Genomic DNA, 24664 nt, shown 5'->3' with positions numbered 1-24664 from the left:
GCCAAAAAAAGATAAAGCGATTTCAGTGAAGTGTAAGTAAATCCTAGCAAACATCTTAAGAGCTGCTGTTTCCTGTATGCGCAAATATTGTGCAGAAAACTTGCACGAAGGCAAACAAACCACTTCCTTGTAGCTGAGGCTCATATGACTTCAGCACAGCCATGGGGAGGATGGTTGCTCTAACTCTGATAACTTTTTTTGGAGCAATAATATGTTGTTCCTGGACAAAAAGCATACCAAACGCTCCAACTCCAAACATTATCATCATGCTCATGGATGACGTGAGTTTTTCTCGTCTTCTTTCTTCTATTGGTTTGTATGTTTACTTACAATTTTACCTCAGATTGCAGTATTGTAAGGGACAGGCTGAGCTGCATATTTCTCGTTAAACCTGTGAGGTTTTATTCGGGGTCGTTCTGTGCTGGCTTGCAGCTGTTATTCAAGTAACTTATTAACCTTTACTTCATGTAAACAGCAGGCTTCAAACTTTAATCTAAATGTGACTGCATATGTATGGAGTGAGTAATAAACTTCCCTCTGCTGTTCAGATGGGCTGGGGGGACTTGGGGGTGTTTGGCCAGCCTTCTAAAGAGACCCCCAATCTGGATGCCATGGCAGCTGAAGGCATGCTCCTACCAAACTTCTACACTGCCAACCCACTCTGCTCCCCCTGTAAGTCAGCAGACACCGACATAAACCAGAATTTCTTGTTTTACTGGATAAATGAATTTCTTTCCATCCAGTCTTCCTCCCTTCAACCCCCAACCAGTCATGCCAGATGGCCGTGCCTCCCTGAGCCTGATTTCTTCCTGTTAGAAGGGAGTTTTTCCTTCCCACTGTCACCAAGTGCTTACAATATAAACCACCTTGAAGTGATTGTGATTTGGGTCTATATAAATACAACTGAACTGAATTGATCAGTTGCTCATTTTAAACATTTTGAAAGAACAGCTGATTTACAGATTGAAAGTATACATTTATCACAGAACATTTATTTTTTAAATATTATAAACTATGTTGTGCAAAACAGAGGATTTCAGAATATTCGTAAATGTTACTGCAACATCACCAGTTTGGTAATTTTACTGACAATGCGCTTGCATTTTTCAAGAAACTTTTTTTCAAATGTCCACACACTGAGCACTATTAATATTAACTGAAAGAGGACGTCAGTAGTTGCACAAAACAAATTCTCAATAAGCTGATGTACACATCACGCTGGAGGCACCATTTTATAATGACAACTGTATTTGTTTATTGCATTTAAGAGTTTATCCAAAATAGTAGCTAGACAGTAAACCATTTATAATCTCAATGTGTGCCATTTCCACTGGGACACATTTCACTCTGTCTCCGTGTCAGTAAACTAAAATACTCAACTTGTCTAATGTCGTCATTATTTTTCCACAGCTCGAGCTGCACTTCTCACCGGGAGGCTGCCCATCAGAAATGGTTTCTACACTACTAACGCCCATGCCAGAAATGGTAATGTCTCTGTACAGGGTTCGTAAGCACTGTGCAATATTATGGATTTTCATTTTTAGTAATGTCAAAGTCTGGATAAGTGTGGAAAATAAATGAGAGCATGAAAACTTGTCTTGATCATGCAAGCAACAGTTTTTTTTTTCTTAACTGTGTTTAGAGCAGGAAGCCAGTAAAATGTCACATCAGAGCAAGCTTGATGTGATTAGGCAAGCCATAAATGTGGTGTAAGAGTGAATGCACATTGTTACACACCAGTACCTCACACAGCAAAGGCTCTGCTGCTAATGCCTTATAACTGTTATATATGTTTGCATCCAGATAAGATGAAAGAAAAAGCCTTGGTATTGGTCTATTTACATAGCATAACAAATAAACACATAATAGGTTTGTTTGATGTGTAACCTGTAAATAAAACATGGCTGTAGTCTCTGAGTATTAAAAAAATGTAAACTAGGGGTGCAACTTTTGATAGTTTGAATTGCTTATTGATTGTTCCATGGATTCATCAGGTAATAAGATGAAAACTAGTTTTGTCTTATTAATGAGAAATAATAAATATTCCCAAAACAATCAGTGTATTTACACACTATATTAAAATAAAATAATTCTTTAAGAAAATATTTAATTAAATGCCTGATGAGGAAACTTTGTACCGGCTAGATCCATCACTGGTTTTTTTTTCACAACGACAAATTTGCAGTAAGCCTCCAGAAGTTTCTTTAAGATATGCAGATGAACTGTTAACTTAGCCTGATGCCAGACTGTTTAAATTATACAGCCTCCTGAAGGCTGACAGCAGCCGTCCTATTTTTGATCCAGCAGACAGGGGTGAGTCTAAAGGGGGGCATCGGGTGTCCTAGACCATATTAATTTCAAGACTTTTGTAACATTTTTCAGATTAATAGTGAAATAATATTAAATATTGTGTTAATTAAACTGCATTAATATTTAAAAATATATAAATAAAAGCTTTTTGCTTACAAGCCAATAAAAATCTATACGGGTCACTAAACTCTAAGCTGCTGGTTGTTAGGTTGGACACTGAATTACTATTAATATCAATTAATATCTGCACCATCATAACATCTGTTATGAGAAGCACAAAAGCTAGCCTCCTATTAACGCCAGAAAGTGTTCCAAGAAGACAGAATAAAGGTACATTTTCAGCCTTAGTTTAGATTAAATATATATCTTATTTTATTTGATCTGACCTTTGACTGTACTAGAGAATATTTATACATTTTTCCATTTAAGAAATTGTTTTCTTTAAAAACGATGAAATTTTAATATGGCACATACATACAATCAAAAAACAGATATTATATGCAGTTAAACTTTAACACGTTGCAGTTTCTAAAATGGAAACCAACGAGCAGTTTGACAGACCTGTGTTTTTTTTCTCTTTTGAGTATTTATTATTGCTCATTAATAAAGCAAAAGTATTTCTTCACAATCACAAATACACTAATAACAAAAAAGGTATACATGCAACATAAACTGAAGCTCAAAATAAAATAGCCTTTGGTCTGCCTTCATGGACAGCGTTCTTACATTAGTAGGAGGTAAACGGATTTCAGATAGTATTGTATTTTCTGGATGCAATAGATAAGGTGTGTGTTCAAGTGTATGTGTTTTTGTGCATGTGTGTGTCGGCATGTTTAAGCGGTGAATGACTGAGCATGTGGTGGTTGCAATGAAGAAAAGCGAGCATATCAACATTCTCAGAACTAAGACTTGACCTGCACTTTGATGCAACATTTCCTGCTGCTGAAAACAGATGTTCCGAAGATGTTAATAATTAATGTTAATAATTAAAGTTAATAATAGCCTAACATCCCACTCTGTGGCTCAGAGTTTTAGTGGGCCGTTAATTTTTACTCGCCTGAGAGGAAACAAAAAAGCTTTTGTTTTTATATTTTTAAATATAAACACAATTTAATTAATATAATATTTTAGTTATATGTTATATTAATCTGAATCTGGAAAATATAGTTACTAAAGCCTTTACATAAACACAATCTAGTACACCGCATGCCCCCGCCCCCCTTTTAGACTTACCCCTGCTTTCCAGCCTTCAGCAAGCTAATTTAAACATTATATCAGAAAAAGTTAAGTGTTCATCTGTACATCATATTTTAACTTCTGAAGCTTTACTGTAGAGTTTTTGTGTTGTAAAACAAACGGTGATGGATGAAAGCAACTACAAAGTTTGCTTTTCTTCATATTGGAGTTGGAGTTTCTATCAAGAATTTTTTTTACAATTGAGTTATTTGAGTTGCTCAATGATTTCTTACAGCCTGATTTTATCCTATATTCTTTAATTCTCTGGCTGCAGACAACTTGATGCAAATGTTTTTAAATAATGGTTTAAGTTTAACGGAGGTTAAACCAGGTGATTCTTTGGGGTGTGGTTACATCACCTGGTTTTTCAGTCAGAGCCATGGAGCCACCCCAATGCCCACTGCATTAGTTTAAATAGCCAATAGCTTGGAGGCTTCAAATCAGGAGTCCAAAAATGGACAGATGGGGGGGTATAGCCATCTTTTAAATACAATTAATGGTCCGATATGAAAATGTTATTAATAATAATAATAGTGATAACAAATAAGAAAAAAAAGGCTTACTTTTTAGTGAGTTTGTTAGTTACAATATAAAATAGAGTAAAAGATATGCGGCCGGTGGGGCTGTTAATATAATATTTTAGTTTTTAAGCATAGATTATACAGTAAGACAGCACTTGTACTTCACTTCCTCTTGTTGTTCGTCCTTGTTGCTCACTGGTTTAGTACCGCAGCTTGGCGTTAAACCCAGACGAGCTCACTGCAGCCACCCTATCTCGAGCTGCAGTCCTCAGATAATTATTTCACAACATAACAGCATGCTTGTAACAATAATGAGACAAAGAGGAAGAGGAAGAAGAAAAAATGTATTCATCCCAAAAGAAAAACAACAGCTCAATAAAATAAATACAAACAAAGTCGAGGGCGAAAAAGTATAGAAAAGAAATAGCTTATTTACACACATATTACAAAAAAACTGAAGTAATTAAATAATAAATAAGTAATAATTAAAGAAGTAATAATTATTAACTAACAATAATAATTAAGTAATTATTTCAAAATCTACAATAAAAGCTTCTATCTAAAATGGACACAGGCATTGTGGGATGAGGCAGCAGAGACTTTCCACATTCATGTGCCAGTGGAGCCCAAACATGCTAAAGAAAGTGCTCCAGGACATTTTTCTAAATGTCTTATACCCATGTTGGGACTTAGGTTGTAGAACCATTTAGTTACATATATTGAAAGGTAGTTGTTTTGTTTTGTTTTTGTCTGAAAAGTCTCCCTAGAAGTTTGGAAAGTGGAATAGTGAGTGCGTTTGCATTGTGCAACTCATTCAACTGCAAATAATTTCTTGCTCATTTCTCACTGCATTATCTATACTGTGCAGTTTATAGTTGCAGCAAAGGAAAGTTCAATACCTTAAATTTGGATCTATGTTTTGCAGCATACACACCACAGGAGATAGTAGGAGGTATATCCAAGGATGAGATTTTGTTACCCCAGCTGCTGAAGACAAAGGGCTATGTCAGCAAGATAGTTGGCAAGTGGTGAGCTCTTTATCTTTTCTCAGGTTTTAAAGTCTCTGAAGGTTTAGAGAGCAACGATCAGTTGTGGAAGGAGTGTTGGTGGAAGTATGTGGTGCAGTATATTTTCAAATATACAAAAAAGAGTGTTTATTTTCTTATTTCTTCTTCTTTTCTTTAAGTAGGATTGCAACCTGTACATAGACTTTCTGTGCAGCTAAGATGAGAACAAAGTCTTTTTGATGCCACCATCATATTTTGTTAGTCAGTAAAGCAAATGCACAGTGTCACGTTTTAAGCCTCTAAAATTTGAAAATTTGTCTACATACTGTGAAGAACTGTAAGTATTTGCATCCAAACAGGAAAAAAAACTGTAAGCCTTTAGAAAATAAATATCAGGGCAAGAATATCTGATTTTATAGCTAAGAGTAAATACACAAAAACATATGGGTTGATCTTCAGCTACACTGATCTTAGTGTGTGAATGCACTTTATTTGTCGCTATAGGCACCTGGGCCACAGACCACAGTATCTTCCTCTGAAGAACGGTTTTGATGAATGGTTTGGTTCACCAAACTGCCACTTTGGCCCTTATAACGACCAGTCGAAACCCAACATCCCTGTCTACAACAACTCTGAGATGCTCGGCAGGTAATATCACACACAAACACACAGCAAGGCTGAAAATCTATATACGAATCTCCTTCCCCATGACTCAGTGGAATAGTTTGGCTGTCTGCTCCTCAGGATGAGTTGAGTGTCTCTTCCCCCCCGCCCTTCTTCCTTCTTTGTACCAGCTGTGCTTGTGTATTCCATTTTCCGCCCATTTGTTTTCCCCAAAACAGCCATATGTGTATTCAGGGTCATTGGAACTGGCAGCCGGGCGTGTTTTTCGCTTAGCCGTGGGTTTAATCAGCACCGCATACCTGGGCCCTGGACAGAAGCACACACACACGTAGGCACATATACACGGAGACACACACACGCCCTCAAGAGACGGCAGGTTGCGTTGGCTGTGTACGAGGACACCTGGAGGAAGTGAAGCGTAAGAAAGAGATGCCTGTCACTGCTTCTCTGTTCGCCGCGCCACGCTTCAGCAGCGCCTCATAACAGTTCCCTCTGCTCAGCTTCGCTGAGACTTCCCAAATATGGCTTTCACCAAAATTTCCTGCAAACACCCTCAACAGGAGGGAAATTTACTTCCTTTCTCCTAATCACATAGTCCACGGTAGTTTCAGTCAGTTTGGAGGCAGACTGATGACACAATCAGGTTACTGCTAAATCTTTTTTTTGTCTAGTTAAAAACACGGACGATAAATAACCCAGCTTGACCTTAGCTATTATTCAGATGGGAGGAACGTGTTGTCAATGAAATGTATACATCTGTTATTTTTTTCAGATTCTATGAGGACTTTAAGATTGACAGAAATACTGGAGAGTCAAATCTCACACAGATCTACCTGATGGTAAGCGAAGGATCACCTGTTGTTGCTGTCTCAGTGTGACAAACTCATATCAGGTACTTCACATTTTGATGCAATGTTTTGTAAAGCAGTTGACAGAATGGTCCTGTGTTAAACTAGCAACTTGTCCAGGGTGTTAACCCACCTTTTGCCTTCTGGGAGCCTATCCAAGCTCTCATAGGGCTGGGACAAAATGTCAATGCCTGCCAGAATACAGAATTTTACCTTGGCTCACCCAAACATGAAAAAATTCAAAACATATAATTGAAAATAAATAATGAATGCAGGTAAAGCCTAATTCTGGCCTTTAATAATTACTGTAATTTCACCAGAGGAAGTGCACTGATTATCTCTGCTGCGGCGGTCCTTCCCATTCAGTTTGGAACATGATCAAAACCAGCATGCAGAGACACACTGCATGGTGGACTGGTGTGATGTCATCACTGAAAGAGGGCAGTCCTGTGAAAGGCAGCATGTCTTAAAACTTGGTGAACATTAAGCAAAAATCAGATTTGTTTTTGTAACTGTTAAGTTTTGTTTGGATAACTGGCAAATTTGCAGTCATTACTGTAAAATATTTCCCTGTGTGCAAAATGATTATCTGTTTTTGTAATAAAGAACAAATGGTGCAAATGTAAGTGTCTGAAATGTAGTTAGCAAAGGGTTTCAGATGAATTATAACCATCCTTTTCCTGGGTTGCAAGCTCAGTTTTCATATAAGTGTTAATAAACTGCTAAAACTAGAATACAGTATTCTGCCTACATGACAGTTAGAATGTGTGTTTTTGTTGAAACTGTTGAAACTGTTTTGCATTGTGTCGAGAGATGTTCCTCAGTTTGCTTTTATTGATTTCAACAGGCTGGACAACATGTTGGAGACTCCTTAGTACAACAATACCTAAGAAGGCTGATGAGTCTCACTCTAAAACAGTTTAAACAAAAACTGAACTCCATACTCTCTTCTTGGAGGTGGTTTTATTGAAGGACTGTCTGACTCACTGCTTTACTTGAAAACACTGTTTGAGTGTTTAGTGAGTGAGAAAGAGAATTCTAGTTACCTTAACTGCAATGCTGTGAAAGAAGCTGCAGTAAGTCTCCTGGCTTTTGTATTCCCAGTGTAATGACATTTTCTTCCACCTCTGCAGGAAGGTCTTGACTTCATACTTCGTCAAACTAAAGCTCAGCAGCCCTTCTTCCTCTACTGGGCAGTCGATGCCACTCACGCCCCCGTCTATGCCTCCAAACGCTTCTTAGGGAAGAGCCAGCGAGGCCGGTACATTTTATCCTGCTGACTCTCCTATTGACGCAAAGACAATGTCATGCAAGTGGTTATGAATGATTGTATCGAGGTGAAAAATGTGATCTGCCTTTGTGCTGTAGCTATGGCGATGCTGTGATGGAGCTGGACTACAGCATCGGTCAGATTTTGAAGTGGCTGCGAACTCTTGGTATTGACAATAATACCTTTGTCTTCTTCACCTCGGACAACGGTGCAGCTGTTATGTCTGGCCCCAATGAAAGTAGGCAATTATTTCACAAACAAAGTGCTTTTTTAAAAATCTAATTCTGACTCGCTTTTGTGTCCCGTGTGATTGATGCAGGTGTTTTTGTGGTTTTTGACTCCTCAGGTGGCAGCAACGGACCCTTCCTCTGTGGGAAGGAGACCACCTTTGAGGGAGGCATGAGGGAGCCTGCCATTGCTTGGTGGCCTGGGCACATCAAAGAAGGCTCAGTAAGAATACCCCAGTCATTAGAGCTTTTACCAAATAAAGCATGAAAAACCCCACAATAAAATACAACACGTGCTCTCGAGAGGCTAGTCTAATCTTAGTCCAGGCACCCAGAGGACAGTTTATTATTCTATGCTTTGTTGTTCCCTGACTTTCTGCCAATCAGATTGTACCAGGAGCTGAAAATCTGAAGCAAGTTATGTATAAAGGAAAAATTATTTTACTCGTTCTCTCTTTCAAACAATCATTGCTTTTTTGTTTATGTATCAATTAGCTATTTACACATACACAATTTGATCCACTGGCGTCAATTAATCCCGACTGTGTCCAGCTTCTGTCAAACAGAGCCGAACTCCAGAAAGCCAGACTGTGATTTTGGCCACAAAACAAGTGGGAGCCTTTTTCTACTGTTTCCTAAAATATTTCTGGAATTAATGCCCCAACTCCCTGTCCCCCCCCCGTCACATTCCCCAATTTAACCCCCCACCCACACTGTGATCCCCTAAGCCTGTGCGTTCTGCAAATGACTTTTAATTGTATTAGGGGCAGCTGTGACACGGGGCTGTGACGCAGAGGGATTTTGTGGAGGAGCAAGCGGAGGCTGCAGTCTGCAGTAAGCCTTGCCCCTGGCTCATCTCACAGGGTTGTGCTGGGGCCTGATAGCACAGCAGAGTAGCGAGGGAGAGGGGGATTGGGAGCGTCTTAAGCGGCTAATCTGTTTGTGTGTTTGCTGAGGTTGGATTGAGCCGTAATGAGGACTTCAGTATCTGAATATGCCAGGCGCTCAGGATAAAGGAACGGGAGGGGAGGTGGGGTTGGAGGGAAAGAAGCAAGGAAGAAGTAAAAGAGGTGGCTGGTGTAGAAAAGAGAAAAGGAGGAAGAGTGCTAAAGATTGCAGCAATGCCACACTGCCAGGATGGTTTTAGTGTTTGCAAGGCTTTGCCTGCACCTGTGCCATGTTATAATTGACCAGTGTGCCTCTATATGCATATGCAAGGGTGCAGAACATGTCGGTGTAATTTTTGTTAGCTCCCACACAACTATATGTGCACGTTTGTTTGCATGAGAGATAGCTTTCTAACCTTAAAACACCTGTGTGTGTGTGTGTGTGTGTGTGTGTTCAGTAGTTGTAATGACTTGACTCGAGTTTTAGTAGAAAGGGGACTGTAGATCCTCAAATATCCAGGGATGTGATGACAAAGCTATTGTGCTGGAGCTACTGTGCTCTATAGCTCTGGATTTATCACTTTGTGTCGCTTGGGAGGGAGGATAACAGATACAAGATTGTCCCCCTGTCTTTATTTTGTAGTCTTTTCAAATCTCTGTTGATGGGTGCTTTGAAAAGTCTGTAAACCCTCTGAACAAAATCCTGGAGACAAATTACAAAGCTGGCAAGCTTTTCTTAAATGGGGGATTTCATCAGGTTTATTGTAGTGACCCAACACAGAAATCAGGAGAAAGTTTTTGGAGCATTCGGGAATTGGTGACAAAAATACTATTTCAACAGTTAGCATTATGTCTGCTGTTATCTTGGTTTATTTATTAATTATTATGTATAAAGAACATGCGATACCAGAATTTTTATTCAATTTTATTTATATAGCACCAAATCACAACAACAGTTACCTTAAGGTGATTTATATTGTAAGGTAAAGACCCTTCATAGAGAGAAAACCCCAACAATCAAACGACCTCCTCTGAGCAAGCATTTGGTGACAGTGGGAAAGAAAAACTCCCTTTTAACAGGAAGAAGCCTTAAGCAGAAGCAGGCAAAAGACACACTGTAGCACATCAAACGTGTAGCACAGGCATCTTGGAAGGGGTGTTAGTACAGTAGCACAGCAGCCCATATTATTATTCTTATAACCACATTAAAATGCTCCAGAAGGCACAAACACTGAAACAGTCAAGAGATCCAGTTCAGTGAGTTGAACTGGTGGAGGTTAAACCCAGCAGATAGATAGCAGACTGGGTGGCTGTAGATAGAGCATCACTTTAGGCCTTGATACAGTTCAGACACGTCCTGCATACAGTTATCAGCCTGTTCACATATTTAATTTTGCTAGAAAGTTAGAAATGTTAATATGGCAGTCCACAGGGATTGACTCAGACCTGCAAGTTTTGTAGGGTTTCTCCATTGGCTTCATTTACATGAGCTTGGTATTTCCATGCCTATTAATAGAAAATAAAGCCTGTTATCAGTGAATGAATATGAGTGATGACTCAATTAAACTGACACGAGTCTGAGTGCAGGTGAATGTTTCTGATTAGTCATTCACTTACTGTATATTTTGGAGGATGGAAGGAGCAGATCTGAGATGAAGGCGCACGGGTGCTCTGAAGCAGATGCGGATTCAGCATTCTCCCAGTGCCTGAAGGCAGGTGAGGGGCTGGATGGTGGGTACAAGAACAGAGATTGGGAGGTGGGTGGGCTGACAGTGCCACAACATTGTTGAGCATCGCAATCCCCTTCGGTGGGTTATCAGGCTGCAGACACACTGGCAGAGATGGGGATAGAAGCACTGCCTCCTCAGATAAACAACATCACTGCTTACAATGGAGAAACAGGAGAATGTGACATTAATAGGGGGCAAAGAGTGGGACAAAAGAGAAAAGAACAAAGGGTGATTTGAAAAAAAATCAGCTTAGACTGCAAAAGAGAGCAGAGCTAATAAGGGAGGAAATAAAAGATGGCAACTCGTGAGATAAACTCCTCTGTCAGACCAGTCCAAGTTTTAAACTTTCGGTTTTTGGAGACGCGAGTTATTCCCAACTAAATGTCAGTGCTGCTTCTCCTCTTGTCCTTTTGTCCTGTCTTCTTTAATGGTCTGTGTGTGTCTGTGTTAGAGGGACTTAAAAAAAGAAAAAGAAAAATGAAATAAAGGACCAAATCTCTCCATGTTTGTGTACGCACGCACGAAAGAGAGAAAGAGCGTCTGGATGTGCAGATAGATCATGGAGTGCATTGCAGAGCCCTTTCTGTGGCTAGTTCTGTGGATACAGAAGAAAAGGGGAATTCATTTCAGTGCTTAGGAGCTTGTGTGTACGCCTGTATGTGTGCTGGCTGCCGATAGGAGCACAGCGGCACATGGCGGTGCAGCTGCAGAGGGCTGATAGCGCTATCTGATTGTGAGCGTGCCGTCTCCCTCTAAGGCTCGCTCAGGAGAGAATGGAACGGAAGATCAAGGATGACAGCGAAAAAATGGCATTTTATCTGAAAATAGTTCAAAGTTTATAAATAAAATAAAGCTTTTCACTGGGACTGGGAGAAGGAGATAAAACGCCAGCTCGCTCTAGCTTCAGCCACCTTCTCGCCAATGTCTTGTCCTCTCTCTACTTCCTCTCCTTTCCTCTTTTTTTTTTTTTTTTGCTCCTCCTTTTTTCCCATTTCCCTCCCAAAACTCATTTAGAAAGAGAAGCATTTTGGAGTTTTAATAATAAACCTGCATGCAGAGATTAGAGTGGAGACTGTTGAAATGCATCTCTTTTCCTGCGTGTGTACACACAACCACACATGGAACGAATGCTTATCATGACTGTGCATTGTTAGCATGTTGCCACAGCTCATTCTTGATTTCAAGGACTTCAGTCATCAAGGAGGACATTTCAGAACCCGTGGAAGATATGAACAAGCGATCAAAAGACAAAACTCTAGTAGTGTGTTTCTGTGTGGATGGTCCTCAAACAAACATGCTTTTCTCTGTGTTATTATTTTACTAGACCCTTTTATTTTCTTCTCTTTTCTATAGGTGAACTTCCAGTTGGCCAATGTCATGGACTTGTTCACCACTAGTCTGGTTCTCGCGGGCATCAACCCTCCTGATGATCGAATCCTAGACGGACTGGACCTAACACCTGTTTTGCTCAACTCCTCCCAGCCACTCAAAAACAGGTGAGCACACACACACACTTTTGGTCTTCCTTAACTCCTCACGAAAATATCCCCTACAACATTACACCAACACCAGTCTAAATTGTGGGATGGATCAATGCTTTCTTTTTATTTATGCCAAATTCTGACCCTTGCCTGAATGTTACACCAAAAATTGAGACTCACAAGACCGGGCAGCGTATTTGAAATCTTCTATTGTTCAGTTTCCTTTTTTTAGCTGACCATCTGCTTCAAGGTCTGTTGTAGATTTAGTGATAACAAGTGGTTATTTGAATTACTAGTGTTTCAATTCTGAGATGGTTGTGTTGGAAAATCCCAGTTGATCAGCAGGTTCTGATATACTGCTGCCCATCTGACCCCAACAACCGTGCCACATATATAGTCACTTAAATCACCTTTCTTCCCCATTCTGATCCCCGGTTTGAACTTGAACAGGTCGTCTTGCCCATGTCTACATGCCTAAAGACACTGAATTGCTGCCATATGATTGGCTGATTAGATATTTGCGTTAACAGGTGTGCCTAATAAAGTCCCACAACTCCCACAACATTTGCTTTCTGTGCCATTTTTCAGTCCTTTTCTAGTGTCAGACTCTTAATTTTGACCATAAACGGACATTCACAACAGTTTGAGGTATTTTTAGGGAGTTCACGTTCCTCCTCTGATGTATAAAAAAAATGCAAGAATGCAAGATTGGACATTTTCTAAGGCAATTTGATGTAAATATATGCAAGTTGAAGTAAATCTGAGCTTTTTTTTTTGCCTCTTCTCGCCATCTTCAGGCCAATATTTTATTACCGTGGGAATGAACTGATGGCTGTGAGGCTTGGACAATACAAAGCACACTACTGGACCTGGAGCAACTCATGGGAGGAGTTTAAAAAGGTAAAATTCCCTCTGAACAATTCAACTCTGTTCCTCAGTTCTTCATTTGCACTGCCACATCCTCCTCCTTTGTCTCTCCTAATCGCACTCAAACACACAAACACTTTGGCTGTTGCTGGTGTTATCTTGAGAGCGGCTCATCAGTTGACTGCTGTGTACATCAGTGTAATGAATATTAATGAAGAGCCCCCACATAAGCGAATGTACATCATTCATCAACCAGATGACTTGTTTGTTCAAACTCCAGTGGAAATGCCCCCCCCCCCTCCGCCACCCCTCCATTTACATATCGTCATTACCTGCTTGTTCTTTTGGCATCATAGCGCTCAGGCGTAATTACATCAACTCAGTGCGGATTAAAAATATCAATAGAAATGTGAAATCTGGCACCTGAGAAGCAGAAGTATAGTGCGTTTTTTTTTTTTTTTTTTTTTTCCCTCACTAGCCCGAGCCCATCTATAAAAACATGTCCTTCTGTCCTCCCTCCATGGCTATGCCTTTCCTGTGATCCAGTTTGTTTTATGCCCCATCGGTTGCTTAAATTGCTCTCTCCTTCAGGGCCGCTGAATCAATAGTAGCCTCCTTTATCAACTCATGTGAACTGAAGTGGAACTTCACAAATAATGGCGTCTGATTGCCTGTGAGTTGCCTATCGATTGGTATGTGTGTGTGTGTGTGTGCACATGGGAGAGAGAAAAGACAGAATGAAAAAAACATGCACATACATGTTCGAGCTTCTTCGTACAGATGTGCGTGTCTAGTGTGTTTCGCTGACCGACGGTTGAGCTCCTACAAGACAAATCCCCGATGTCATTATGGACTCCTAAACTGTCTCTTCTTGTGTTGCCCACATTCACTTTTCATACATCTGCTTTAAAGGTAATGCTCTACTTTCTTTGGAATTTATCATTCCTACTAAACTCATGTTAAACATAACCCACTCCATATACACTGAGGATTAACCCGTCTCATGATAGTGATACACAATGAAATCCACTCCTCACTGAAATGAAACCTGTATTGCTGCTTTGTGGGTAATGTGCTGCAGTACAATTTGGCTTTTTTTGTGCTCCTTACTGAAAAATAAACAAGGAAGGAAGATGTGTGTCTCTAAAGAAGAATGAAATTACAGGTTAATGGCTGGGAGACGTGTTGCTCTGTCCTGGCTGAGTCCGTGCTGCTCAGCCATGAGGAAAATGAGAAATTTCACAGGCTTAAATGCCTCTCATCAAATTCTTTTGAGGCAGCGTATTGATGTTAATATTGTGAAACATAGTTTGTCGTGACTGTGTCTCCCTTTTATCTGGATTGCTGAGTAACCTATGCAGCTGTGAGTAACCTTGCTGAATGCTTCATATGGCGAAAACTGAAAAAGGAAGGTTTTTTTAGAGACAGCTGTACTGGGAATACCTCTTTCTTGGCATCACTGAAACTGAAGAAATTGACAAGAATTAGGCTGTGCCATAGCTGATGTACTTTAAACTTATAACTTTTAGAATTTTAATTTTTTTTTTACATTAACACACACTTTAATGCACACTGGTGAAAAAAACACAATCAGTCTTCAGTTTAGTAAAAGTACTAATTCATAAATGAAAGAATGAAAGCACATCTGATGATGATGTCCAAATATTTCCAACAATGTTCAAAGAAAACTGTAATACTCTTCAACAAATGATGAACCTGTCACATCCGTTTACACCCTCTGGTTGCTCTAAAACTGTCACGGTTCTGGGTCCGTCGGACCCAGTATTTTGAGTTTATTATGTTTTGGTTTACTTTTGCATCATGGATTATTCTTTATGTTTCTCTGGTACTTTGTGTTTCAGCTATCTTGGTGTTTTGGATTGTTTTCTCATTCTCTTGTGGTGGTGGTGATGATGGTTATTATTAGAGTTCATGTTTCTGTTTATTCCGTGCTTTAGGATTTGTGGTTTCATGTATTGTTTGAGTTCCATGTGGTATTTTCTGTCTCTCAGTGTTAAGTCTGCGTGCTTGTTCAGTAATTCATGTTTCCCGTTTTATTGTGAAAGTCTTTGTCTTATGTTAGTGTGTGCAGCTCGGTTCCCCCGTCTCGTTAGCTCTGATCTCTCCCAGCTGTGTCTCCCTTCCGTTGCCCATTCCCTCATTACTACCCTGTGTATTTAAGCCCTGTGTTTTCCTCAACCCGGTGTCGCATCGTACCATCAGACTATGCCTGTGTGTTTCCATGTTAGTGTTCAGTACTCGCTACCATTGCTCAGTTTATGTTTTGTTTTCGTGCCAGCAATAAAGCTGAGGTTTAAGTTACAATTCAGTGTCTGAGTCCTGCGATTGGATCCACCTCTCCATCCGCCTGCACACAGAGCCCTGACAAAAACTGTAAACACTTGATAATAATGGTGACAATAAGCTTAAAGTATTTCAAATATTCACAGAGTTATTCCTAGCATCGGATATAGCATTAGCTCAAGTAACAGCTTAAGCAGTCAACTCATCTGATGCTGGGTTAGCAGTTAATCTTACTGTAGCTAATGCTAGTTGTTGCCTTTTGATCTATATTAAATAAAAGATTTATTAGAATAAAAAATAGTGTGACTAAAACTGTAATAAACTCAGCTCAAGTCACATCATTTCATCAGAAATGTTGAAAAAGACAATAACTCCCGTGATTCCTCATAGCATCATGTTATTGTATTGACTGACAAACCCCAGGCAGCAGAAATTATTGTTCATTCAAGTAAAAGCACAAATAAATTATCATACTTGGAGCTTCCCTCCAGTCAGTAGCGTGTTTTCGTTGGAGTTGTTTCTTTTAGATGTTTTGCCTTCATTCTGCAGAATGAGAAAAGTAAAGCACACCCTCTTTAAATTCAAAGCTTTTACATATCAGGACATAATGGATATGTGGATATGAAAAAGAACACATAGCATATTACACTTTTGCCAGTTTTACCAGTTTGCACGACTTGAGCATTCTGGTGAGTGTTAACACAATGCCAAGGAGGAAAGATATCAGCAATAGAGAAGCAATTATTGCTGCCAATCAATCTGGGAAGGGTTAAAAGGACATTTCCAAACAATTTGAAGTCCATCAATCTGCACTGAGAAAGATTATTCACAGGTGGAAAACATTCAAGACAGCTGCCAATCTTCCCAGCAGTGGACGTCCCAGCAGATTCACCCCAAGGTCAGGCCGTGCAATGCTCAAAGAAAAAAAATCTGCAACCTACATCTGAGACTCTACAGGTCGTAGTACAGTACAATTACAAAAAGGCTGAACAAGTATGGTTTGTTTGGAAAGCCTGCCATGGAGAGACAGCCTCTTCTCTCTAAAAAGAACACGGGAACACATCTTAGATTTGCAATGTTAAATCTGAACAAACCACAAGATGTTTGGAATAATGTCCTTTGAGCAGATGACGTCAAAGTGGAGATGTTTTCACACATTTGGTAAAAAGCAGTCATGCCATTATCAGTACAGATACCTCATACCAACCGTCAAGCACGGTGGTGGAGGGGGTGAGGATTTGGGTTTGGATCTGGGCACCTTGCAGTCACTCCTCTGTATACCGAAGTACTCTGGAGTCAAATGTGATCTATCTATCTGAAACAAAAGCTTGGTCGAAATTGGGCCACACAGCAGGACAATAATATCAAACAGAAAAGAAAAGAACCATGCATTGTAATGGCCAGAACAAAATTCAAACCTCAGCCTGAGTGAAATGCTTTGCTGCAAACTTTAATGAACTGAAGCAACCTTGCAAATAAGAGTGGACCAAAAATCCTCCACAAAAATGTGGGAACATGAAAAGGTCAGTTATTGAGAGGGTGTAAAACCACCTTTGGCAGCAAAACTAAGCTGCTTCTTGCAAGAGGATGGATTTCCTTTTAACAGGGATTGTATTAATTTTGTGACATTAAAACTAGAATTTTGTTGTAGTCCAATCACTTATTTACATTATTACAGCATAAAAATTCTCCTGTTGGGTTAGTTGAAGCACTCTTAATCACTCACACCACTGATATAAATGTAAAAATGTCCTGTTTTACCTCACTTTCAATGCTTGTTAAGATAGAGCAAATGCAAATACTCCATAAAGTTAAGTTGTTTAATATCACCAATATTAAATGGCCATAACACAGATCTGAGGGCTCATGAGAGGCTTGATTGGTATGAAGGGAAAATAAATATTTTTTAACAGTTTTTAAATGTTTTTATTTGTCAAATACGTTTTACTATCTTTACCTGTTTCTGTTCTTTAAATTGCTGTTCAGATTAGTCAAATGTTCAGTCAGTGAAAGAAGGAATATATTTAAACATTGTCCACATAAAGCGATCCAGCCAAATCATATACTCTTTCCTCATTCCCATCCCCAAAATCCATGCTCCCACCCGTGTATGCCCCTGCACCTTATCTTGTAATGACGACCACTGTGCTCCAGTTTAAAAGCAGCCTTGCTGTATCCATAGCATTAATGTCATGTGAGATATGGAGTTCTTGCTCTAATATCTTGGCTACAAGAGAAAAAGTCAGACAGATACACACAGCAGGCCTTTCTTGCTGCTCCTCTGGGATGGGTTTTTTTTCCCCCCTGATTCTTTTCTGCATTTCTAAGCGGTTGACTTTAAAAGGCAGGACAAGTCTGGATCAGTGGAAGCTCTGCAGGGCGGGGGGTATCTATCTTCACTCTCTCTCTTTCTCTCTCTTCTATATGTATTTTGAGGTGCTCCGTTGAGCGATCTCAGAGGGGGGGCAGCAACAGTGTCTTACAGATGAATGCTTTTTCAATATTAGTTGTGCTCATCAAAAAAAACGAAAGTGTGAGTTTGTTTTTGCGTGCGTGTGCTTATGTGTGTATTAAAGGAGGAGGCAGATCTCCAGGGGGTTCTGGAGGAGTGAGTGTGACTCAATCAGGCTGTGATCACTGCCAGGCTCCTGAGAAATAGAGTCAGGGAGCAGGAGCGAAGGCGTGGAGAGATGAAGAGGAGGCAGCAAAATTTCTCTGTTTTGCAAGAAAGCCTTCACGGTGTACCAACAGGAGCACAAATAACACGGCAGATTGGAAGACAATATGCATATAACCCATACTACAATGAGATTAAGCATTCAGCTCTTGGCAGCAGGTGGCTGCAAGCCTAAACCTAAACACTCACATCTCTCCTGCCGAGCTTAGTGCAGTGGGGTTTTTTTTTTAATTGGACACGATGAAGCACATAAAAACCTTCAGCTTAAACATCTTTAACCATCAAACTTAAAGACTAATTGTAATCACATTACTGAGACCCTTATTTTCATGATGTCTTAAGTGTCATTTATGTGGTGCAATACGAGCCAAAGCAAATATTCTATTTCTTCCTTTCTTGCTGCACTGACTTCAGATATTATGTTTCATGTTTAATTTAGGATAGTGTTTCAGGCAGGTCCGCTTTTTTGTGTCATAGATTAGTCTTCTACAAGAATAAGCACAGAAGGCAGCGGCCGTGCTGCTGCCACACAAGTATCGATTTGTGTTTGGTGAACTGATGCTTCAGCAGGCATATAAACTGGAAAATATAGACAGAAGAAAGGTTCCACTTCTTTAAAATGTTGATTTTAAAACAAATTGAATCAATTGTAGAATACTTATTCTGGGGTAGATTAAAGTACAGGCAGTCTGGGTGAAGGACTTTACCTGTAGCTCAGATCAGTGTGCTTAATAACATGTGTCATATGTTTTGCAGGGCATAAACTTCTGTCCAGGTGAAGAGGTGCCAAATGTGACTACTCACGAGCAGAAGGAGCACACACTCCAGCCACTCATTTTCCACCTGGGGCGGGATCCTGGAGAAAAGTTCCCTCTCAGGTCAGTACCTTAAAAAAGTTCAAATTTGCTTTTAGCTGATCTCCAGGAAATGGACAGAGAGGATCAGGGGTGAGGTGTGGAGAAGAGGGGAGTCAACCAGGCTAACAGGGAAAAAGCTGTGGGGGAAAAAAGGGAAGAAAGCAGGGATAAGAATAAGAAGGTTGTTTGCCTGTGGTACTGAATGTGTGCAAGATCAATGAAGATTTAGCGGCATGAAAAAAAAAAAAAAGGCGGCGGATTGATCCACTCAGCCAGAGCACGCCTGATTACACCCTTCTCTTTGTGATTGCAAACAGCTCCTTAAAGATCACTATCGGGCCCTCAACCCTTTGGTACATCGCTGCAGGTTAAAATTGCAAGATAAATTGTTCAGGTCTAAATTGAGAGCTAGTTCTGTTTAATGTGTTTTGTGTGGGTCTGCCTCCTCTCCAAGGAGAGTTAAGAATCACGGAGAGAGGATGCAAACGGCCGAGGTTGGGTCTGCCTCCTCTCCAAGGAGAGTTAAGAATCACGGAGAGAGGATGCAAACGGCCGAGGTTGAACTAAATAAGGGTGAAAAGACAGATGAGCACCGTCTTCCGCTGTGCACCGACTGCGCGAGATGTTCAATGTGACCATGTAGAATTTTTATTTTTTTTTAAATGACAGAGTGACTAATACATTAAGATAATCTCAAAATACTTTCAGGAGAGAATTTTCTGTGGCTCCTCCTGTCATAAACCCTCTTAGACTGACCTTTCTTTTCTGCCTTCTGCAGCTCAGCCGCTCATATTTTTTTTGCTCTAGCCTCATCTCCTCATTTGCTTCCTGCTTGTGCTCCTCTCTGTTCTGGAGCGAGATTGGATGATAAAACATTAATGCTGTTTTTCGTTTGCCCACCTTTTAGCCTTGCTATTCACTCGAAGGAATAAAAAAAAAAAGGCAGAAACCAATCAATATGCAGCCATGTGTTGTGCTGAGTGCTAGATGTGCACACACACACACACACACATACACACAAACCAAAACTGCCCATTTATTTTATTTTTTTACTTCTGCACAGAGGGGTTAGTGAGTTTGTCTCCAAGGTCACGCCCCCGCCAACGCCAAGCTGCCTGACCTCTTCACTGTTCACGCGCCGTTCTTCTTCGATCCGTTTTAATCTTCACTATAAATTCTCCTTCTTCGCCAAACTTGTTTTCCCTTCTCGCACCTTCTCCCTCCACCTACTGCTATGCATCTCATCTCACTTGTCGCCACTCAGCTGCTGTCCCTCTGCATCCTCCGGGTGCGTGCTCCTCCATCCTAGTTAAACACACGTGTGTGTGTGTGTCTGCACATGTGCATGCGTGTGTTTTGTCCGTGTGCTCTCAGGTCCCCCAGCTGGACCGGCTGCCTGGCCATCATTAATCTTAGTCAGCACCTAAAGAGCCACTTAAGATGATGTAGGGCCTGTCTGCGCACATACCTTCACTACTGTCGCAGGCTGTGATGTAGCAAAGAGCGCACACATGTACACAGTTTCTGTTCCTGCACGGTTCCGTGTCATTACGGAGATTTTTGAATTATTTCCTCTTTTTTAATGTTCTAGTTGTTTCCATTTTGCTTTGTGAGAGCAAAAAAAAACTAAAAAAATCTGTTGCTGCTATTGTAAATGAATGTGGGCCTGCGGAGGATGGCAGGTCTGTGTTGGTGGTCCTTCTGTCCAGGATGAAGCACAGACCCATCCAGGTTTGCATCAGCCTAACTCGACGATGGCTACGCTGGACTCTCAAAGCCTCTCTCTGCCTCCCACATTACCCTTCGTCCCTGTGACCTAATGCCCTGAGATTAACACATCCTACTTCCTCACCACCTACCTCGGCTTTTGTCCCCAGAGCCCCCGGGTCATGTGTGGTGTAAGCCCCAGCCCTAACACTGCAGGCAGCCTTGCTCAAGTCTGGCCTCATCTGCTGCCTGCCACCATGCTCTTCTGTCCCCAATCAATAGTCCCTCACTGAAGTGCTCAATTTCCACCGGGGTGGAGAAGATGGTGGAGGGGAGGTGTAGGCAGGACAGATGTATTTGATTGTCTCCTCAATTCCCCCACCTTCTGCTACTGTGTGGTTGTTTGTGTGTATGTGTTCCAGCAATAGTGTTATGAATCAGTAATCAGAGCGGTGACACACCTGAGCTATGCCCCCATCCCCCTTGGGTGCCATACATTATAAATCAAAAGACTCCATTTGCATACAGCCTGCTTATTATTCCAGATTTTGCCTCTACACTAGTAAGCTAAGGGTTATAATCATGATAATGAGCTGTGCTGACTGTGGGCTTTTCATTATTTGTTTGCAGAGGGGGTATAAACAAATGATATTATTAGTTTTTGATTTAGAGCTTCTGCACTGTAAGATTTTTGGCGCATAGACAAAACAATGGAAAACTTTGCGTCTCGTGCAACTTTCTCACACTTTGCTTTACTTTGCTTTGCACACTTGCACAGAGAAATTGAATACTTACAGCAGCCTGATAAATCTCCCTTACATTTACTTCTGTTAAGCTGCTTCATCACTTATCGCAAAATGAATCGCAACAATCAGGAGCCGGCACAGATAGGAGGGGAATGAAATATCCCTCTTGCTGATCGAGATCGAGCAAAAAGCAGAATTTGCGATTTCAGATAGCTGAAGCAATTTAATCTGAATGCCGGGTGTTTAACACAGTGGAGCAATCTGGTTTTTCCCTATCAGCTAGGGTCACAATGCATAGACAGTTAGCTTATGACAAACGCAGCGCACAAGGAGAAAGACTAATTGCAGCGAGCGCTACCAGTCAAGTAATTGCAGGAGGAAGTAAAGAGTGAGTATCAAGGAAAGGAGCAGGTGCTGGTTGATGGAGGAAGCCTTGCTGCCCTGTGGGAGATCTAGGGAGGGTAGGTGTGAGCTGGACAGGGCCTGGGGTTATTACTCTAATTGACACTTCACCTCACACACATGCACATGTTCCCCAGGGGCCAATCAGAGCATTGCGTTTGCAGTGGAGGGAGGATGGAAGGCTGGCACAGGTGCTGCCTGCGAGTGTATCAGGGGTGTAATTGCACTGCTGATATTTGTCTATCCCTGTGTCACGCCACCAGACGCTCACTCCCCCAACACACACACACACACACACACACAGAGCCCATTAACCCTACAGGTCCTATTGAGAGCAGCGTTCCTTTGAAAGCCTTCAGGGCCCCTGTGTTTTACACTCTGAATATAATAATGCACAGAGGTGCCCGGGCTCACTGGTGTCCAACAACAGTAATTGAGAGACAGGGGATGTGATGGGGGTTACATAGTTCATCCTGCTGAGCGTGCCTTCCCAAAGGGTACAAGAGTGGACAGCCTGTGTGTGTGTTTATGTGTTTAGGTTTCTGTTTTTGTCATCGAAAGCTGCGGCTCGTCCCCACACCGATATAATGAGTAACGCTCGTGGGCCGCAGTCATGTTTTGTCACTAGATACATGAACAGAAAGGCAGAAAAATGAGTGATCTTTATTCCGTGTGTTTCAAACACAAAAGCAGCCTTGCCTTTCTCATATGTACTAATATATGTTCAGAGCTTAAAACAACTGGTTCCATTCAGGATTAACTGTTCAGATCACTGTTAAAAAAATCTGGTATTAAATATATTAAAATCTGATTTTTTTTCTTTGTAACATTAATACAAGATGATGTCATCAATTAGTCAAATATACTGCGCATCTCTGTTGACAGTCATTCAATTTAAAGCACAAAATCTTCTCACATGTTAGTTTTTATCATGTTTCCTTGTCATGCATCATTATAAATGAATAATGTTTGGAGTTTGGAGCTTTGGTTAACTAAAATGATAAGCATTTACTCGAAAGTGCTCTGCAGATAATACCCAGCTGTTTATTGTGTTGGCAGTGTTCTGTCTAAGGAGTACCAGGACGCTCTGAGCAGGATATCTGCAGTTGTGCAGCAGCATAAAGACACTCTGGTGCCCGGCATTCCCCAGCTCAACATGTGTGACATTGCAGTGATGGTGAGACACAATATAACTAAATATATCTTTTACAGTCATGTTTAAGATCAGTTGTCATGTTTAAATCTGACTACTAGATCAGGTGCACTTCTCACCTCTATACATCAGATAAATTGATATGTGACAATGATAAACCCTTTAAAGGCTAGAAAGAATTAAGTCTATGGAAGAACAAGCTAAAACAGAGAAGGCTCCTGGCCTTGCTTTGAATCAAACATAGCTTTTGTTGTTTGTGTGCTAACTTTACATGTCAGTGTGTACCGATTTGATGACATCCTCCCCTTCTGTCTGGAATTTTCTTTTTCAGTGTTATTGTAACGGTATTATTTAAAAAGCACCCTGGCTTTGTCTCCCCAAGCGCCTGCCTTATTTGTGGCATGGCACTGCCCCCTGGTGGTCATTAAAATAAACACACTATGACGTCTCCAGTTGCTGTCTTTGATAGAAGTGTTATAATTTAAATGCTTAAAAGCCTGAATTATTGCATCTTTTTATTCTGCATTTTTCATTAAGAAAAAGACAAAAATGTATTATCTTTTTAACATGGTTTTGTCATGAGGGCTTACTTTTAGAGCAATGGTGCACAAGAAAATGCTAGAAAATGTGCACAACCTAGTAGGTAATACAACCGCTCAAGGCCAAACTGGTAAATTTGAAGTATCAAGACATTAAAATTTCATGGCACCACTTCAGTATTTGAAAAATACATGTTATGCACAGTGTGTACTGGGAAAGAATAATTCGTTTTTCAATAAATTACGTTTTTTGATGAAAAATGTTATACAGGGATAAAATGTATTCATAGTTTAACACTTAAAAAAAGAAAAAGACTCGATAGGAACCAGATGTAAATGATCTGCAGAACACGGGACAGGAAACTGTATATTATGTGCTGCTTTCAGCCTAGTGAAGATCAGTTACAACTTTACAAATCAGCAATGCATTGTACTGCAGAGCAATCATATATTTGATACTTTCATTTTGCTGAACTTACTGTGTGGACCTCTCTGTTTTATAGAACTGGGCCCCCGCTGGCTGTGAGAAGTTGGGAAAGTGTCTGAAACCGCCCGAGTCTAACCCCTGGAAGTGCGACTGGCCACACTGAGAGCACTGTACTGGACTAGACGCCAACATGAGGAACTAAAACCTGAAGATGTGCCAAGCCATAGAATAGGACACAGCCTCTGTGTGTAAAGGAATGTATTTTTGAACTCTTTGTGTTTTTGTACAATGTTTAAAGAAAAGAACATTCAGTCAAATCAGGGAAATATGTTTGCAAACACGACTGCAGTTATTTTTATATCTGTGTGTTTTAATGAGCCAATTCTATTTCAACTTGCTATGAAATGGAAAAAAGACAGATTTTATTGGTGTAGATCAAGGATGCCAAACTCATTTTACATTGTGAGCCACATACATCCCACCTTAATTTGAAGAGAGCCATACCAGTGAAACTTCCCTTTCTGTCTTTAATTACACATTTAATCCTTGAGATATCTTAATATGAGCAATAGAAGTGCAATTTCAGCAGCGTTTATCAGGTTTTTTTCTACGTGGTAAAGAAATGCTGCTCAAGTTAATGAAAGAAATCTGTCAGCACTCTTACACTGTAAGAAATAAATTGTATGGGCTTAAATTGTGAGAAATAAAGGTGTAAAATTGGATGTAAAAAGAAAAGGTTTATTTATGTGTACAGTGCATAGGTTTAGTGGATACACAGGGTATCTTGTGAATCCATTGTAAAACACACACACAAAGAAATTTCTATAAAAAAGGACTGAAAAAA

General features: G+C 40.5%; 1 protein-coding gene across 1 annotated transcript; it reads left to right on the top strand.

Moving 5' to 3' along the window:
* The first annotated feature begins 113 nt into the window (after window positions 1–113).
* galns (galactosamine (N-acetyl)-6-sulfatase) lies at window positions 114–24547 on the top strand. Its single transcript, XM_031744876.2, has 14 exons — window positions 114–281; window positions 549–672; window positions 1411–1485; window positions 4993–5095; window positions 5579–5722; window positions 6471–6537; window positions 7680–7807; window positions 7915–8054; window positions 8163–8266; window positions 12014–12156; window positions 12939–13041; window positions 18746–18867; window positions 22761–22878; window positions 23897–24547. The coding sequence occupies exons 1-14, from the start codon at window positions 162–164 to the stop codon at window positions 23981–23983; spliced, it is 1578 nt and encodes a 525-aa protein (XP_031600736.2). The 5' UTR covers window positions 114–161; the 3' UTR covers window positions 23984–24547.
* The last annotated feature ends 117 nt before the right edge of the window (window positions 24548–24664 follow it).

This window comes from Oreochromis aureus, linkage group 1, assembly GCF_013358895.1.
Source record: "Oreochromis aureus strain Israel breed Guangdong linkage group 1, ZZ_aureus, whole genome shotgun sequence".
NCBI lineage: Eukaryota > Metazoa > Chordata > Actinopteri > Cichliformes > Cichlidae > Oreochromis > Oreochromis aureus.
This window is presented reverse-complemented; position numbering and strand designations above follow the sequence as displayed.